Source organism: Thyridium curvatum (genome assembly GCF_004353045.1).
Source record: "Thyridium curvatum strain D216 chromosome Unknown NODE_56_length_292564_cov_84.152122, whole genome shotgun sequence".
NCBI classification, from domain to species: Eukaryota; Fungi; Ascomycota; class Sordariomycetes; order Thyridiales; family Thyridiaceae; genus Thyridium; species Thyridium curvatum.
This window is the reverse complement of record NW_022156811.1, coordinates 187,268-206,289: the sequence shown is the minus strand read 5'-3', so window position 1 is coordinate 206,289 and position 19,022 is coordinate 187,268. Positions and strand designations below refer to the sequence as shown.

At 55.2% G+C, this 19,022-nt stretch overlaps 4 protein-coding genes across 4 annotated transcripts; 2 read left to right on the top strand and 2 right to left on the bottom strand.

The window, feature by feature from the left end:
* Positions 1 to 8,242: 8,242 nt before the first annotated feature.
* E0L32_008486 (uncharacterized protein) lies at positions 8,243 to 10,256 on the top strand (the record flags this gene model as incomplete). Its single annotated transcript, XM_031143346.1, has 2 exons — positions 8,243 to 8,293; positions 8,376 to 10,256. 2 exons carry the CDS (start codon positions 8,243 to 8,245, stop codon positions 10,254 to 10,256), a joined length of 1,932 nt encoding a protein of 643 aa, XP_030992311.1.
* A 787-nt stretch (positions 10,257 to 11,043) lies between these two features.
* Positions 11,044 to 12,497, bottom strand: E0L32_008485 (uncharacterized protein; the record flags this gene model as incomplete). Its single annotated transcript, XM_031143345.1, has 5 exons — positions 11,044 to 11,113; positions 11,189 to 11,518; positions 11,575 to 11,664; positions 11,760 to 12,197; positions 12,277 to 12,497. 5 exons carry the CDS (start codon positions 12,495 to 12,497, stop codon positions 11,044 to 11,046), a joined length of 1,149 nt encoding a protein of 382 aa, XP_030992310.1.
* A 1,730-nt stretch (positions 12,498 to 14,227) lies between these two features.
* Positions 14,228 to 15,527, bottom strand: E0L32_008484 (uncharacterized protein; the record flags this gene model as incomplete). Its single annotated transcript, XM_031143344.1, has 2 exons — positions 14,228 to 14,514; positions 14,576 to 15,527. 2 exons carry the CDS (start codon positions 15,525 to 15,527, stop codon positions 14,228 to 14,230), a joined length of 1,239 nt encoding a protein of 412 aa, XP_030992309.1.
* A 1,583-nt stretch (positions 15,528 to 17,110) lies between these two features.
* E0L32_008483 (uncharacterized protein) lies at positions 17,111 to 17,980 on the top strand (the record flags this gene model as incomplete). The annotated part of the gene is made up of 4 exons (XM_031143343.1): positions 17,111 to 17,212; positions 17,621 to 17,782; positions 17,841 to 17,907; positions 17,961 to 17,980. The coding sequence occupies 4 exons, from the start codon at positions 17,111 to 17,113 to the stop codon at positions 17,978 to 17,980; spliced, it is 351 nt and encodes a 116-aa protein (XP_030992308.1).
* Between the last annotated feature and the right edge of the window lie 1,042 nt (positions 17,981 to 19,022).

The window sequence follows — 19,022 nt, the reverse complement described above, 5'->3', positions numbered from 1 at the left end:
TGAGACGGGAAGACAAGATTGTCGATGCGATCAAGGCAAAGCAACTAGCTCCCATAGCTACGCCCAAGCACATGAAAGATGGGAGCATCGCACCGGCCGCCTATGAGGGTCGCCATATCTTCCTGTGCATGATTGGAGGCGGTCATTTCGCGGCAATGGTGGTGTCTCTGGCTCCTCGCCAGATGAAGCACGGTGGTGTATCTCTCAGCCGAGAGGCGACCGTCCTGGCCCACAAGACTTTCCATCGGTATACCACAAGAAGGAAACAGGGAGGGTCGCAGTCGGCCAACGATGCGGCCAAGGGTGCGGCGCACTCGGCCGGTTCAAGTCTTCGTCGTTACAACGAGCAGGCGCTGGTAGAAGATGTACGGGAGCTCCTGAGCGACTGGAAGGGGCTACTAGATACTTCAGACCTGCTCTTCATCCGTGCGACCGGTGTGACAAACCGGCGGACAATCTACGGTCCCTACGACGGCCAAGTCATCAAGCCCAACGACTCCAGGATACGAGGCTTCCCATTCAGCACCCGCCGCGCTACGCAGAACGAGCTCATGAGGTCCTTTATTGAGCTCACCCGGCTCAAGGTCCGGGAGATCAAACCCCAAGAGCCCGAGGCTGAAGCACCGGTCTCAAAGCCGACGCCCACCAAGGCCAAACCGGTGGCCCCGAAGCTGTCTGAGGAGGAAGAGACTGCCATGCTACACACTACGCAGATACAAGCACTCATTCGCAGGTCAAAACTGCCTGCTCTACTATCCTACCTCAAGAGCAACGAGCTCCCAACCGACTTCAGGTTCTACCCTGCCGAGTCGAACCACCACGCACCGACACCACTGCACCTGGCTTCGTCACAAAATTCGGCACCACTCGTGAGCGGCCTGCTCACCCGAGGCGGCGCGGACCCCACAGTCAAGAACGCAGAGGGCAAGACTGCTTTTGAGCTTGCCGGCGAGCGGGCGACACGAGACGCATTCAGGGTGGCGCGGAGCGAGCTGGGCGATAGCAGGTGGGACTGGGACGCTGCGGGCGTGCCGGCCGCGCTGAAGAGGGAGGACGCTGAGCGCCGGGAGGAGCGCGAGCGCAAGGAGGCCGAGAAGAAGGAGGCCGAGAGGCGCAAGGCCGAGGAGGAGCGGCTCGCGCGAGAGGGGCCCAAGGCGGTGGACAGCAAGAGGAAAGGGCCGCGCCTGCTGGGCGGCGGGCTGCCCAAGACGGTGCGGGAGGCTCGGGAGGAGGAGGCGAGGGGCCTGACGCCGGAGCAGCGGGTGAGGCTTGAGCGGGAGCGCAGGGCGAGGGCCGCGGAGGAGCGGATACGTAGGATGCAGGCTGGCGGGTGAAGGGTTTGAGAGGCCGAGTCATAGGATATTGGGGCATTGTGGTGTGTGTATGACATCCGGAGAGAGTTTTGAGTAGAATTGGACGGAGTGGTGGTTTATGCTCACAGCGCGGGGACTGAAGAGACCAGTTTATTTGCTCTCCGGTTCTCGCTCGAGCGCATTGAGGATCACAAGGCTACAGGAACTAATGGAGGCACCATCCCAAAATCTATCGAATGGATCTTCGAAACAAGGAAAGGAGGAGAGCAGTGGGCAGATGCTGAGAAGGTTATCGCCAGTTTGGAGGAGCCCCAACTCCTGTTTCAGGTCTTCGTATCTCGAAACGCGTTGGTGCGGGTCCAGCTGAGAACTCCCAACAGACCAACGAACGGCTCTCACTCAGCTTGACCGAGAATCGGCTCTTCTCCGTTCTTGGCACACTTACACATCCACAAAAGCATACCGGCGTGGTTGTTTCTGTCTGCATGACCTGAGACGATGGCAGTGCTTGTTTGAAGTAAAGAAGTGTGTGTGTATGTGTGTGTGCTGTCTAAGTTGGTTGCTTGAATGGATTAAGAGGCGCAGCGTGTCTGGGGCCATGCCAACTTTACTTGTGAAACGGGACAACCTAGAACGTGATCTACATATGTACTTCATCCTCGAGCTCCATCAACATAGGTGCCAGCATCTACACAGTGTGAAGCAACAGAGTATATGGAGATGGGTGCATATGGGGGCTGTTGTGATAAGTTTAGAAACAAACAAAATCCAGGGACCCTTACCCGCGTACACTCTTGAAAATGATGCCGTCCGTGGAGAAGAATGCTTGACCTCGTACCCGGCAGTGCTGGATCGCATGAATTATCGCGGCACTTGGGACGGGAAACTCCGACGTGAGGATGGACAGAAGGTTCGTATGGGAGATCAAATCCCTCGACTCGAGGACCGCTGTGGTTCTCCCCCCTATGCGCGCCTCGGACGATCTCTGGAGATGCAGCGAGCTGAAAGACCGCGTGTTCGGATGGGATATGCATATGGCCCCATGGCGAAGCAGGCAGGCAAGCAAGCATGTCCCTTTCTGGTCAACTCGCATCCAACATCCAAGGAGCCTGGAGAGATGGAAGTTGACCGACGGGTGTGCGTACAGGCTCGGTCGTGGACGTACGTGCTGACTGTGAATGCTCAACCAGGCGAAGGCGGCGTACGTGTCCAAGTATATATCGAAGAAGCGAACAGTCGAGTAGTCTCAAGTATTGTGCCGCCAGATCAGCACGGCACGTACCGCTGCCCGCCTATTATTAGACAATGGATATACAACTAGGCCATTGGTAGAGGCCACCGGAAAGGGGTCATCACTTCAACTCCTATTATCAGAGACTTTGCCAACAAGTCCCGGCCAATCTCTCCCCTTTCTTCTTTGTGGTCGGCCATCTCGAACAGCCCGAGGTGTCGAGCGAGAGCATCTGCTGGGTGGTTCCTGGCCAAAGCAGCCTGCCGGCTTGCCGTTTGTGAACTTGCCAAGACCGATCCGAGTCTGGACCAGCACTGACAAACAAGCCTCTATCCCGGTCGAGGTTGCAATCGCAAGGATCCAGGGCCAGTGTTCCCTGTGTTTATCCCAAGTTCAAGCGAAAGATGGGGCCAACAAGGGGATCCTCTCGACCCAGGCCAACAACCTAAGCCCAGCAGAGAAGAGCCAATGTATCCCTGCCAGCAGGCTATGCCGAACCCAGACAGAGACTCGAGTGCCTTCCCTTGTTCAACTTCCACTCCTGCCCCTCCGTGGGCATTGCCCTTGACTCGCAACACCCATGCATAGCAACAAAAAGCAAGGGCAACAACGGTGATGGGCGACAGCGGTTCACACATCCCCGGTTCAACCGGGGGGAAGGGAGGGGGAAAAAAAAGGGAAAACTGTCGATAGTTCTGGACCGGGGAACAGGGGCGGCGACAGCCTTCCCTCCCAAGCTCCCCCACAGGCGCCACAGGATGGCTCACGAATCGCCTACTCGAACGGGTTTAACTGGCAAGACAGTATCCGCTCGTTCGCTCGCCGTTGAAAATTGACAGCAGACGAGATGACAAGAGAAGAAAAGCAACATTGCCACTCTCGTTTACATATCGCGAACTTCATGCAGCATGGGCTAGAAAAGCACCAGGACACTGATCTTTTTGTACTCGGTCCTCCCGGTGCATTTTGTTATCCGGTGCCATCCGTTCTCGCCGGACGCACCAGGCGCAAGCAAACCTTTGGAAATCCGGTTCGGGCAATTGTGCCTGTCGATCTCCCCCCCAAGCGGTGCGTCGTACTGAGGAGCAAACCTTAATAGCGAGACGCTGTCAATAATACAGCAGGGGTGCTGCCCAGGCATTCCCAAAGCGGTGGGCTGTTTACCTCGCTTCCAAGGTCCACGACGGTTGCTTGCCCGAATTCGACTGAACCCGCTCTAGTACAGGTGGGAAGCAAGGATGGCGAAAGGCATCGGCAACAAGATAGGTCAAATCGAATAATCCGTAAGACGTGTGTAATCGACCTGTACTTGTAGATGGTCTGGTCAAAAGCTTGGGAGACCACATGCGGTAGGCAGAAATCCCCCGGTTTCAACGCCGAGAAACCAGGAACTCCCCCGGGTGGTCAATGCTGTCGACGGAAGGATTGTTAACGTTCTGACGACTCGCAAGCGAACCAAGCGAACCGTTTGAAACAATTGAACCAACTGGCAGAGCCGTATGTACAAGCTTGATGCAAGAAAGCTACTCCTTAAGGTGTTCTTTATCTGTCATTGGTGGGCATCGGCTCCATGATACGCGCAAGTGAGAACAACGCTTCCACGAGTGAGCCAAGAACGGAGTCCACCACAGTAGCATGCGGTTGAATCGTCGTGCATGGGGAAATTGCATCGAATGTTACCAGTCGCGAGCTACCTTTGATCTGGTCCAAGAACATACGTACATCACATGCAGGCTCGACGAGGAAGTGTGAGAGAATGTGATTCGGGTGCCATGGCATCACGCGCGGAGCCAAACTGTCAAAGGAATTGCCAGCGACCACATAGTTAGTCAGGATCAGGTCCGTAGGTATGTAGTTAATCCAGCCCTCGCAGAAGAGATCTCGTACTCCGTAACTACATCTAGCACTGACATCTGCGTGCTGCAGGTGGAAATTGCAGATGGGGCGAATTCGTAGACTCTGGTCTGAGCGGCCTTCAGCTCCCTTAGTTACGCGGCCTCGGCATGGACCGGACGGGGTCTCCAGCGAGAGTATCCGCATGTAACTAATAAGCAGAGTGTGTGTGTCGTCTTGGCTATGCATTTTGAGAATCCCCTTTCTCAAGTTCTCTCGGTGAAGGATACCCACCGAAGCCTCCAAGTCGGAGGGTGCGCAGGTGTAATCACCGACCAGCCACCGACATAACTACTTGTACTTGTACTCCGTATGAGTCGAGCACGCTGCCTTGCAGTCGACAGTGGAGCTCTGGTGGCACCACGATGTAATGTGCGATGGTTGGCATCTGGTTGTTCTTGGTTTAGGCGCGCGGGGATGTGGAAATTGCCCTGTACGTAAGTGCAGGTGCACCACGGTGCACCACCGTCCCTTTCAGTCTAAACGGGCATGGCGGGAACGGTCCTCAGAAAATGGAGTGGCGCCGAGCTGCCAAAAAAGAACAGTCGCCCACGTTCCGCGCAGAAGAAGCAAAATCTGTACGAGTAGAGGCCTTGTCCTATCATGGTCTAGAGTGCTGATGTCCACCCCGGCGGCTCCTACTGGCGCCCTACTCCGCAGGTACTCCGTAGATTCCTTCGTGCGGCTTCTCGTGGCTGAAACATGAAACAAGTTGACGGAGCGACTAAAAAGGTGCAGATCCTCCATTGAGACCGTAGCTCCAAAGACGTACAAGTAGTTCCAATTTGGAAACCAACCATTGGTCACAGTATGTCCGAGGTATGACAGCGCAGTGGGCTAATCACGGCCGTTGATTTGGAAAGGCTGAGACATTGGGGTTCGACAGCTCACATAAGGCGCCCGCCGTCCGGCGCCTGTGGAATGCTGGACATCTGGGGTACGGCATGCGGGAGGACGGCAGATCGAGACCCTCCATCTGGCCAAAACTGTGCAAAGATCACCAAGGGCCGAGATTTCACACAAAACAGTGCCTGTCCAGAAATGGTCCATTGTGCGAGTCACATACTGTGTGATTCACGGGGACGACTCGACGACTGAGCTTGACGTCCTACTCCGTAGTTAGTTACTCCGTAGGCGGAATCGACGAGAGCCAGCAGGGATTGCTCGAGCCTCCTGCCAGGGGCCCAGGATCAGATGTTGCTCGAGCGTGGGTAGTGGGGACCTCGCTTCTGGTTGACTAAACAGTCTGGATCTTGCTGCATTCAGCATCGTCGCCGCAGACCAGGCGAGGCGTTTCGGTTGAAAAAAAGGGGGACACCAAAGCTCTACATGGCCGTAGCTCTGGCTGGTGCAAATTGTCCCATCACGGCACGGCCGGAACGCTCCGACTAACAACATCCCGTACGTACTCCGTAGAAACGGCGAAGAAGAGGAGACTGCCCCTTTAGTAGGTAGTAATTAGGAGATGCGAAAGGCAAAGTCTCTTTGGTGCTCCACCTTCTCCTCCATGCTATCGACATGGTGCGCGCATCCGGCTTGAAGCGGATTATCATCAGGGCAGGCCCGCGGCGCAGAAAGGGGATCTGATCTATTCATGGTGTCCAGGCCGATAACGTTAACGAGGATAGTCCAGAATCAGATAGATGCCCTGGTGATCAGCGCTGGAGTTGCGATGATACATAATACAGTCAGCATGGGTGCGAAGATCTGCTTTGGGGGCCCTCTTCCATCTCAACTTGTATCTATCCACGGACGTGACGGGAGATGGACAGCACCAGAGTTTCGGGAGTTGGGCTAGGGCCGAATCCATTGGCTGATGGTGCCCTGTGCCTGGCAGGTACTCCCAACCAGGTAAGGTCGTCGAGGTCTTGCGGTTCCTGCATTAGCGTGAAGCTGGTGGCTGAGCAACGGCCTGTTGTTTCAGGTTGGGCAGTTTGGCGATGGATGATGGGTCGCTCTTCGTCGTGTTGGCCCGATGTGATGCTGCAGAAGACTTGTTTTCAGGTTGCTTGCTTGTTTCTTTCGCGCACTGCTTGTGCTGTCACAGTCGCAGCAGGATGTGATGGTCCGTGATGGACTACGACTTCAGCACTCGCACCGTGCCTTTCCGGCTGAGCAGCTTCCGGGGGACATTCATTCGCATCAGGCATCACTGGAGGAGTGCGGGTTGCATCGTCTGCGATCACGATGCAGAGGATGACGGCTGGTCTCTGGTGGCTTTCTTTGTTCCTGCCAGCTATTTCTGTCTGAGGTGGCGTAGCCTCTTCCTTTCTCTACTTGTCCTTGTAGTGTCTGCGTAGCAACCCGCCGCAAGATATTCTTAGCCGGGTAGTGAAGATCTCGGTAGACGCCGCCTGCGGCATAGTTGATGATCTTGGTCAGCTGTTTGGTCACTGAGCCGCCAGGCCACAGGCAGGCAGATGACGGGCTCGCGATGGTTGTCGGTCCTCCGTAGCTACAAGTTGGTCCGTACGAAAAGCCGTGGCCGAACTGGGTAGACGAGGGCCAAAAAGAGAACGTTGCTAGTCCATCCAGGGGGCCCCATGTCATTTCGGTGTCTATTACCAGCGTGGGCGTAGTGCATCGATTGGACAGGCCACGATGGTTGTTCGGGAAAAGGGTCGACAGTGCCGGGGGGGCCAACAGCCAGGCAAGCAGTTGACTGGTGGGGCGACCCCTGTTTTAGAAAGCCCCCCCCGGGCGCCCATTTTTGGAGCCGCGCGCTCTCGCTAGGAAAACTTCCATGGATGTCATCCGTACCGCTGTGTCCACTAAAAAAAGTGCTGTTAGCCTTGACGTGCCTTGTGCGGGGCCGCCCCCTTTAGCCCACCAGCTTGATCTGGCTGACTGTGTGTTGTGCAGGTGCATTGTGCTCGAGTTACGGAGTACCTACCTAGTAGGTAGGTACGTACCTCTTGTACCTCTTTGAAGGACCAAATCTGCACTACAACTCTCCAGAAACACTCGATGGCCATACCGTAGCATCCATCAATCCTGGATGTATCCCACTCGTCAGCCAGGAACCGCGGCGATGCGCTCACTCACCTCACCTCCCGTTATTTCTCTAAACGCTGCTTGCGGCCCGAGCAGGAAAGGGGGGGGGAAAGCAAGGGGCCGTCTCCCCCAGAGGCAGAAACGTGGGCCTCTTGCTCGTAGCCAACCAACCCCCAAGCCATGACACTTCAGCTACTGAGTGCACAGTTCTGATACCAACGAGGCTCAGGACGGAGCAGGGGATGCAATGGCAACGGACCTTTGCCTCGCTTAGTTACGATGTACAACGCCGAAGCCGTCCATCAACCCCTGCACTGCCATGTCCAAAAAGAGCATCCGAACAAAGGCCCATCCATCCATCCTTGTCCCTTGTCCGTCCAAGTGCCAGGGTCAAAGCCATGGGGGGACCACCTGGGCTCTTTGACCCCCAGTCGCTGCTGCGCTTACCAGGTATCCATGGCACGGCCAGCTTTGTGTCTCCACGAGAGAAGTCTCCGTCGAGCCAGAGAGCCGCCTCCCGGCCTGGCTTACACGCTTTGCGGCCTCTCCAACCATCGTGTGAGTTGGTATATAGCCCGAGTTGGTCCTCCTCTCTGTCCTCCCTTCTCTTCTCTTTCCCATGCTTCAAGCAGCACAGCCTTTTCTTTTCAACAGTCGATTCTGTTCCATATCGAACGTTTACTTTCTCGAGAGTCAAAGTCATTCGCTTCTTTGCTCTCAGCCTCCTCGTTTTGAATAACCCAATTTTTCGTTTTATATCGACACTCACTCAACAACACATACAACCGACTCAAGTTACAAGATACTCAAGATGAAGTCTGTCTCTGTCCTCGGCTTTGCTGCCGGTGCTGCTGCCACCTTCGTAAGTTGCCCTATATACACATGCAGCCTCGCCTCTGTAGGGTGCATTGCATATGGCCAACGACTAACACAGCATCGTCTAGGGCTTCCACAACGCTCCCCCCTTCACCTGCCCGGAGAACACGGACAACAAGTGTACCCCGAAGCAGATCCCTGGCTTCGACTTCAACGATGCCACCCCCGGTCCCTTCAACAACTATGACGGCTTCGACTTCTTCGGCTGGGAGTGCAAGTCCGGCAGCGGCCGCCGTGACCGCTTCGATGCCCGCACCTTTGGCGGCAAGTCTATCTTCGGTAGCTGCGGTCCTGACAAGCAGTCTTCTCCTTCTTTCGGCTGCGGCAAGGGTGGCCAGACCGACAAGTTCTCGCTCGGCGGCATCCACGTCATCCCCGAGTTCGACTGCGATCTCGAGTTCCACTACGACATGCCTGACGGCTCTCAGTGCAAGCACCGCTCTCCCTGCTCTTCCAAGGGTACTTGGGTCAAGAACAACCAGTGCGGTGGTGCCAAGAACGTGACCATCGTCTACCCTCCCCAGCCCCAGAAGCCCAAGAAGACCTGCGGTGTCCACGTCCCCTCCATGACCTTCGACTGCGGTACCAAGAGCATCCCCCCTCCCACTAAGCCCGCCACCAAGCCCGCCACCACCAAGCCTGCCACCACCGCTCCTCCTACCAAGCCCGTCACCACCCCTGCTGTGCCCACGACCTCGGTCGACACCGACACCTGCAGCGACGAGGAGAGCACCACCACTCCGGCCACCAAGCCCGCGACCACCCCGTCCTCCCCTGGTGTGACCACCCCCACCCAGAGCAAGCCGTCTGAGACCCAGCCCACCCAGAGCAAGCCTTCTGAGACCAAGCCTACTCAGAGCAAGCCTACTCAGACTACTCCTGGCCAGACCACCACCAGCAACTCGCCTGGCTCCTCGACCAGCAGCGTCCCCTCTGTCGGCACTCCCTCTGTCAGCACCGGCTTCAGCATCACCACGACCAGCTTCATGAGCACCTCGACCATCTTCACCACCAGCGTCTCCACCATCACGAGCTGCGCTCCCACTGTGCCGAACTGCCCTGCTGGCAGCGTGACCACCACCATTGTCACCGTTCCCGTCTCGACCACGATCTGCCCCGTCACCGAGACCCGCTCCGTCCCTGTGAGCAAGCCCGTCGAGAGCAAGCCTCCTCAGCAGTCCACGACCACCGGCAACTCGCCCGTCTCCTCTCCTTCCAAGCCCGCGGAGTCGCTCCCTGCCACCTCCACCAAGCCCAAGGGCCCCGAGGAGACCCTGCCTTGCCCTGCTGTCGTTCCCCAGTGCCTGAACACTTTCCTGTTCAAGCTGTCCTGCTCGGACAACACCGACCACGCCTGCTACTGCCCTGACAAGCTGTTCGTCGAGAACGTCTTCAGCTGCATCTACGCCCACGGCGAGAGCGACACCATCGTCTCCCAGGCCGTTGTCTTCTTCCAGGGTCTCTGCGCGCCCTACGTCCCCAAGAACCCGGCCATTGTCACTGGCGCCACCGTCACCACTTACATCACCGTGACTGCCACCCCCACCGTCCCTGCCCAGCAGCAGACCACCGTCATCGTTGACCAGACCACCGTCGTGCCCTGCACCGACGAGTCCGGCTCGACCATCCCCAACTCGAGCACCACCGTCACCATCTCGACGGCGATGACCGTGCCCCAGGTCGGCTTCACCACCACTGCTGGCACCGTCAACATCGTCCCCGGCCCCACCAACCCCGCCGGTCCTGCCGAGACGGGCAAGGTGTCTCCCCCCGGTGCCACCAACACCAAGAACTCCCCCGTTGGCGGCGGTGCCGCCAACCCCACCGGCACTGGCGCCGTCAAGCCTACCCCCACGGGCGGCTTCGCGACCGTCAACGCCGGTGGCCGCACCAGCGCTGGCTTCGGCCTTGCCGGCTTTGTCGTCATGGCTGTTGCCGCTCTCCTGTAAATAGGAGATGGATGAAGTGGGGTCGTTTGCACACAATGTATGATTAGCTGTTGATATTAACCTTTCATGCATTGCATTCCTTCATCACCCAGCGGTGCTTTTCCTTTATTCCTACAGGGACCTTGGATTCAAACCTCGATACCACCTACACACAACACACTATCTAATTCTTACGATCCTTACGACAAAGCATTTACATGGTTTGGGACCCCATACAGTCGGGTACATTTTTATATACATACACACACACATGTTGTCAGCTAGAAAAGTTGGGTCTTTCAAGCTCGCAGATAACACTACAGCTATACATAGCCGCTCTCGCAATTTTTGGCTCTTTTTTTTTTCCTCGCACATTTTCCTCTTTTTCTGGTTTACTTCTCCTTTCCCTCCGGGTGGTGACAAAATGGGATGACAAATGGTGATGGGGCTTGTTCACGATGGGACATGTATATGATGACGGAGGGAACTCGCACATAGGAGATTTAAGCTTCCAAGAGGTCTATGGAGCGATTATCATATACCCCAGGCGGATATAAAACGTCCCTGTAGTAATAGTAATACATGGCAAGACCATATTTCAAATATTGCCTATCTTCCTCGGATGCTCGTAGACTGTGACTTGAAGCTATAATCAGGAAGAAAGAACAACAATTGCTTGACAGTGTTGTCGCTCAGTGGAGATATGTACACCATACAGGGAACAGTAGGAAAGCACCAGGAACAGAGCAAAGCAAACATATGAGAGCCAAATCCCGTCCCTTTTGTTCTGCAAGGATACATGGAAAATCTAGAGCGGAATGATCAGAGAACCATCCTTCTGGATATACTTGGTGATACCGTATCTAGCACATCCCAATCTGCGGAAGGAGACATAATATTGTCAGCATAGCTTCCCATGCACAGAAGTAGAAGACTTGTAAGGTACAACTCACGACCAGTAGTAGTTTCCCGTTAGGTTGGTCTGTAGCACTTCGATGTACTCCTCGACATTCTCATGCATGCCTGCATCGCCGGCTACCATGGCCAACAGGCCGGCGGCGGCACGGTCAAACTTGGCTACCGACTCGCGTACTTGCTCGACGAGATCTTGGACAATGGCATCTAGATCCTTGCCTGTCGCTTGCATAGTGATCGGGATAATATTGCTGTGGGCGCCGACATGCTGGTGGTGTGACTTAGTGTGAGCGGTGCCCTCGTGTGGAAGAATGTCTGAAGGGATATCACTCACTATTTCCTTCTTCAGGGACAGTATATCGTTGACGCTACAGCAAAGTTTGTTAACTTACTGCATACCAGTGCCATTCCTCGGATGACTTACATCGATATGTTGTTGTTATGCTCATCCCACAGAGCCTCGAGCTCTCGAGTCTGGAAAAGCTCCTCAGGAAGCTGCACTCCGGCCAGGAAGCTACGCATGTCCAGTCCACCGTCAGCCTTATCCTCCACCCTCCCCCCAGCAGACAGATACGTAGAGTGTCGGGAAAAGAAAGAAAAAAGACTCACTCAGCCAACGCCGCGCTGGAATACACCGACGTCGTGCCCCTGCGCTGCGCCCAGTACTCCTCGACCGACGGCAGCACCCCCTCGTAGTAGTGGCTCTGCTCGACCTCGCAGCAGCGCATGTAATACTCGATCTCCCGGAAGAAGCGCCGGCGCCCGGCCTCGCTGTGTCCGGCGCATAGGCGCTCCCCGATAAAGTCGAACACGACGGCCGTCGCCTCGGAAGGGGCCACGGGCGGCGGCGCCGTGGGCCGTCCACATCCGGCTGCGGCGAGGCCGAGCTTGTGCTCGATGAAGGCGATGGCCTGCCTGTGCAGCTCTCTAGTGCTAGCCATGTCGTGCATGGCATCCTCGCCGTCAAGGGCGTCGTCCCAGATGAAGAGCCAGAGGTTGTAGAACGCGGCGCAGAGGGCTGCGTCGACAGAGGCGGAGGGCCACCATCTGTTACACAGAAAAAAGGGGGTTGATTAGGACTCATGACAGAACTGCAAGGGGCAAAGACGTCGACAACTAGACTGACCTCGAAGTAAAGACGGGAATGTCGCACTTGTCTGCCTTGAGGCGTGTCTTGGGATCCTTGATCCATTCGTCAAGCTTGCGGTTGATGATCTCGGTGAGCTCTGCCTGGTGGGGGCTGAGACGGGACGGCCAGTGGGCAAAGATGTCTTGAAGATTAGGTACGTGCAACTCCTTGCCCTTGAGGCGAGCAGAAACAATGTCGATAGAGTCTAGAGAACCCATTTTGGTGTAGAGTGCTGCCCCGTGTGATGGCAAGATCGAGATGCGGTCCAACTGTCGGACCCAGCCCTCTTATAGACAGACCCAGGAGACATGAACACATCCTCACCATTCTGCACTGTTACCTTCAGCTATTGCGATTATTATTTACAAAGACAATAGGGGCCCCTGTAACGTCTCGGTCTGAGATGTGTCGGACTTCAATCTGACCAACCGGCGGAGATTCCAGATGACAGCACCGTCGCCCTCTCTGTTGTTGGATGACAAAAGTAAGCAAGCCTCGCTCGGGAACCAGCGGCACGGTGTGATGACTTCGGTGACATTCTTGACAGGAGGCAACAGCATGGCAGTGTGGTCATGTTACCCACCATGATCTCATCTTTGGAACCAACAGTTCTCCCATTTCGCTCTTTCTTGTTCTTTTTGGGGGTCCCCTGACACATGTCGAGGCGGGCGGACTGCTCCGATGAAAAGTAAGCTGAATGAATATTCTAACCGTGCTGAATCATGCCTAGGGGGTTAGTGTTTTCATGATGGCAGGTCATGGATTGCTCGCCACTGGCAAGGAGAGTTGGTCGCCGGGCAGGTTGCAAGTTCTGGGTCTCTCGAGCTGATACTACGTTGAGTCTGAATTGTGCGTAGAGGTACAAGTCTGTACGAGCCTTTCATGCTGAGCAGCCCGGTACAAATGATCCCTCTTCGAGCCAATGTCATACCTATGAGAGCGAATTAGCCATGGCTTTCAGCCTCGTTATCAGAAGCCAAAGTTTGGGTCTAAGCCACCGGGATCACTCATATCAAGCGTGAGATGGTTCTGCATAGCACGCAGTTACAAGCCATTTCGAGCTAGATCCATTATAATACAGAACTCCTGATTTGATCTCCTCGCGACGGGCTTAGTCGAGGTCCATCTGGGTCGGGCTGTGTTGCGGATGGAACGTGGCCGGGGACACATTCCCTGTTGATTTCGAGGGCTTACTCGTGACTGGCTATGGGGAACCTGTGGTTGCTAGAATCAAAGATTCAATATCCTGAGCGCCAATGCATGGCGTTTAGACGTTGGTCGCATTGGCCAATGAATGCCGCCTGCTTCATGCATCTAGCGGCGATCTTGCGCATGTCTGTCCCTGTACGACAACTACCGGGTTGAGTTCCGACATCATTGCTGCTGGCGGGCCAGACTGTGTAAACGAGAGGTCACCTGCATGTTGCTGTAACACAATGCAGCCTAGGAGGCACATCGAGTGCACGTGAGGACAGGATGCGCTGTACTGTTCGGGCTGTTCCAACTTGACTGAGAGGAGTAGTCGTATGCTTTGCGATGGGGCGAATGCGGGCTTAAGGAGTTGCTGTGCTGTATCGATGGTTAATGATCCTAGGATTCCGATGCCAGGAAGGAGGCCATCTGATTCTTCCCTATTCGTGAGAAGGGCTGCAAGGTCTGGCTCAAAGGGGGGTCGTAGTTTGGTTACTGCCTACTATTGGACAGGCATGATGCATTCACGTTCACAAGCGTACCTATACTGTCAAGTGGGAAATCAAGGCTCCTCGAGCAATTTTGTGCGCTCTGTTGAAAGAGCTCAGATCGATTATCTAGAGCTGCAAAGTTCTTCTTGACCAATCCTAATACGCCGACCCTATGCTTCATGTACCGTGGGGAATTGCTTGCCAGTCCCCAGTGTATTATCAGTATTTTACAAATGCATTTCTCTGTTGAAAACGTGCAGCATATATCACGCGGACTTCGCGTCCGCTAGGACAGCGCCGCCGAGCGGATTGCCTGCAAGCCTCTTCTCGCCCGCTCTCTTCCTCAGCACGTTCTCGATAAAAGCCTCTCCCGCCTTGTACGAGGAGCGGACGAGGGGACCGCTGGCGCAGTAGAGGAAGCCCATGTCCAGAGCCCGCTGCTTCCAGAGGTCAAACTCGTCTGGCGTGACGTACTTCTCGACTTTCATGTGCCTCTTGGTCGGCCGCATGTACTGACCAAAGGTCACAACGTCGACGTTGATCTTCCGCAGCTCTGTTCGAGTATCAGTAAATGGATTGGATCTTGAAAAAGCATAGTATTGGATCAAACTCACCTCGAAGTGCATCCCAAATCTCCTCCTCGGTCTCTCCAAGACCGAGCATCATACTCGTCTTCGTAATGATGTTGCCCTCGCCCCGTACCTTCTTGACGTGCTCCAGCACCTTCAGACTCTGCCTGAATGTGGCCCTGCGGTCACGCACGTACGGCGTGAGGCCCTCCACCGTCTCGATGTTGTGAGCGAACACATCGAGGCCACTCTCGGCCACAATCTTGACCATGTCCAAGTCTCCCAGGAAATCTCCCGTGAGAGTCTCGACGAGCAATGTAGGGCTCTTGGCCTTGATCTTCCTAATGGTCTCAGCCAGATGCCTTGCGCCTCCGTCAATCAAGTCGTCGCGGTCCACAGTCGTAAGGACGACGTATCCGAGCCCCCACCTGGCGAGGGCCTCTGCCGTATGCTCGGGCTCGTGAGGATCGAGCGGCGGCGGCGTCCGAGACGTCTTCACGCTGCAGAATCGGCATCCTCGAGTGCACGTATCTCCCATGAGCATGATGGTCGCTGTCGCCTCGGCCTTGTTCGAGCCTCCCCAGCATTCCGAGATGTTTGGACACCTTGCCTCCTCGCACACCGTGTGCAGGTTGAGACCGCGCAGATCAGCCTTGATCTTTCGGAAATTTTCGTTCGCTCCGGGGTTCGGGATGGGAGTCTTGAGCCATTCGGGCAACCTCGTGATCGTCTTCTTCTTGCCCTTGGGCCCAACTTCGGCGGTCCTGAGAGAGTAGGCATCAGAGGGTGAGAGCGGGCTTGCGGCAGACGCGGTCGGCAGGAAGTCAGAAAAGGGCGCAACAGAGGTGTCTTTGAAGTAAGTAGGTCGCGCTGCCTTCTGGGGCGCCTCTGTCGAGCCGGAGGGGATGGTGGCGTAGCTCCTGGAGCTGGAGACGGCGCAGGTCAAAGACCTCCGAAGAGGTGCTTGGACGCGCTGGAGCGCTGGTAGAGATGCCATCGCGCCTGAGCCTTGCTTTGAAAGGGAAACAGAAGCACAGGCTCTCCTCCTCTCCCAGAATTGACTTGCTGAGTGGGCTGACAAACGTCTTGATGGGAGAGAATATCGAATAATCATAGATAGGATTGGACAATGAACTCCGAAATTCGAGGTCACGTGTGGTCCGACGGTACCCGTTAACTACCGTTGTTCTACCGTGAAAACTTTCACTCTATTTTTAAAGGGGGGCAATTCGATCGGTAACAGAGTTGGTACTTCAGTGGAGGCCTGGAATTCAGAGAATGTTCTATGTACCGAAAGTCTACCCCGGATTCTATGCGAGCCCCTTTGTTCTTTGTCCAGTCCAGTTTCTTCACATGCCAAAGCGAGGAGATCTCACTCGAAAGATTGTCAATGAGAGGTGTCCTTGAACGACGGCGCTGGAGAACATTATCTGACAATTTACCAAAAAGTCCTCACTGACTTTAAATGGCTGCTATTATTAGTTGGTAGCATGGACGATTACTGTCCCGGGCCTGGAAGTCGGTTGAAGCGTCGATGAAACAGATATTGTCGCTGCCATCGGGAGATCAAAAAGGTTATCTGCGAGTGTCCAGTATTTCTGGTAAAGACAACTTTTTACATTTGCAGCCTCTTCTTGTCATGCGATGGTTCTGTCATTGAATGCTATCAAGAGGCTGATGGGTGGTGGAATGCTTCGTCCTCCAAGCTTCCCGGCAGTCCCGCCACTACAGCGAATCGTCCACGAGGCACGAGGCGCAACGCGCAATCCATCCGCCTGTCATGATGAGTAAGTGGGCTGGCTGCCAGCGCTTCCTGATCAGAGCATAGCCACCACGAGCTTTCTAGGCGGCATCCAAGATACGAATGACCGAGGCGCCGGGCTTGACGGATTTGATTTGGTCTTTTTCTTCCTGCTCGTGGGATCAAAGTTTGATAGCCTCTTTTACCGTAAGTCAGTTGTTCGGTTAGGTAATTTTAGGTATCAGGGTCCTTTGTCCAGCTCGCAGTCGCCAGCTGTAGGTACCATCAGTTCAGAGAGTACACTCAATCTGCACCCGGTTTCTTCTATCCTGCGAGTACTGTGCCCGTTTGCGCTACTGAGAACCCGATCGAAGAATCCTCGTGTCAAGGTGGCCACTGGTCTCTGAGCCCATGTGGGTGACGCAGCAACAGGAAACGACCCCTGCCCATCCTCACGTTTAGTTGGCGGGGCGGCCTGTTTGGCTTTGTCTGACTGGCTGCGCCGGGCGGGCAAAAAGCTCAGAGAAGGTTGGCCTGGCACAGGCATTTGCCCGGCCCTCTCGTTTCGGCTGGTGGTCCCCCAGACGTCTCAGCCTGCCAGCCCAGCACTTTAACCAGAGCCAGCGCCTCCGTCGCACCTCTGCGTCTTTCATCAATCTCCCCGACAAACACCATCTCCAACCTTTCCCAATCCATCTTCTTTCATCACCACTCTTCTACGAACCCGACTGCGACCGCGAAAACAATCACGCACCGATCTTTTGCTTGAAGCCGATCGATTATTTGCGCTTTCCCTCACCCCTTTCTCGACCCAGTCGATCAAACTCAACCCAGCAACCATGCCTGAGGACGCTCCTTATGACCCTTACATCCCCAGCGGCCAGGCCGGCCAAGCCCAGCAGGGCGCTGGCGGAAATGCCAGGACGCAGGCACTACAGGCAGTAAGTTTCTCACAATGGAACCAAGCAAATTGAATGCGATGGGAGTTTGCACCCGGAAAGAAAGCTCGTGATCTTCGTCCTCGCAACGACGAGGTTAGCCCTGTGCGACCGCGAGACTCGGTAGCATAGCGACTGCCACCACCAACGATGGCCTGGCTTTGTCCATTCTGCGCCGAAATGGATACCGAAAAGGAGGCGATTGCCAAATTTTCCGGATGCCCGTCGTGACCGACATGCGGACCAAGCGCAGCGGAGCGATCAGAGCTACCGCCAACGTGGCCGTGCCCCTCTCCTTTGCATTCGAGCTATCATCTCCTGGGTTTTGTTTGCGGCAATCATCACGAGCTTTCAATCCGGGTCACATACTGTGGGATAGCGATGGCCTGGACAAGGCTGACGTGGATATAGCAAATCGATGACACCGTCGGTGTCATGAGGGAGAACATCAACAAGGTCTCCCAGCGTGGCGAGAGGCTCGACGCTCTCCAGGATAAGACCGACAACCTGGCAGTCTCAGCACAGGGATTCCGGCGGGGTGCCAACAGAGTGCGCAAGCAGATGTGGTGGAAGGTACGACTGATCTTGGATCCAGCCGTCGACAGCACAGCATACTGACGCTGTTTTATAGGACATGAAGATGCGCATGTGCCTCATCGCCGGTATCATCATCCTGATTCTCGTCATTGTCATTCCGGGTAAGTGCCGATGGATCAGGTTGACATCCGTTCAGACTGCTGACTCTGCATAGTGGTCGTGACCAAGACCTAGACTAAGCTCCGGGAGCTTTTGGCTAGCGATATGACTGAAGACACAAGGTTCCAACACCACGATACCCTGTCCGGCGGGTTGAGCGTTCCTGCCTGGCTTGGAACTGGTTGTTGTCTATGGAATTGGCACTGCGGAGTTTTTTTCTGATTTGGACGGGCTCTTTTCCTTTGACAAGCCACCGACATGGCAAACGACCAGATGTTGGAATGAGATCATGTCCCGGTGGCAACTCAAACGAACGGATTCCTCGCAACCTGTATGTATGACGGAAGGCAAGGCGTTTATACTCGAATAATTACCAAGGACCCTCTTTGGAGAGGTCTATCTTTCTCGAGTTCCTTCTTGCCTCATTCGCGCTGGATAATGAACATAGACTCTGTATTACTCACATGGTACTGCCTTACTTTTTGCCTGCTGGAACGCTTGGGACGCACTCTTTTGCCTGTGTGTAATTCTCTCTGGCCACTTTGTTGCCTATCGCATGGCAAACGCACTTGCACAATGCTCTGTCAATTGTTCTGCGCGGGACAGTTAGTTCTGCCATGCGATTGCTTCTTCATATTCATTTCCCGCTTCACCTTGGGAGGCGAGGCATTTACTCGACAAACACTGCCCCATGCCGATCTTGTAAGGATAAATACCTCGCGAGGTATTTCCTTGTTGCGATATAAAGCCTCACAGATGGATACGGGCTGATGGAGCCTCCAGGATTGGAAGTTACTACAGTTGCAAGACAAGCCAGCATACCGAGCTCCTCTGGGGCGACAACCAGGCCATAGCGCGCTGAAGTGGTGCAAAATTTAGGCGTGGTGGACCAATCATGCAGCCTGCTCGCTCTTCCAGTGGGAAGCGGTTTCGGTGCTGCGCAAGCTAGAAATTTATCTGATGCCCCTCCTCCGCAAAATATACCGCTCCCCAGCAGAATTAGCAGTTTTTATGACTCCCACCTCCGACTTCGACCCCCGTCGTGAACCGGCTCCCTCCCGCGAACCCTTCTCTCTTCTTACTTGAAGAGCACCAGATCCCCCAGTCAGCCACCGGC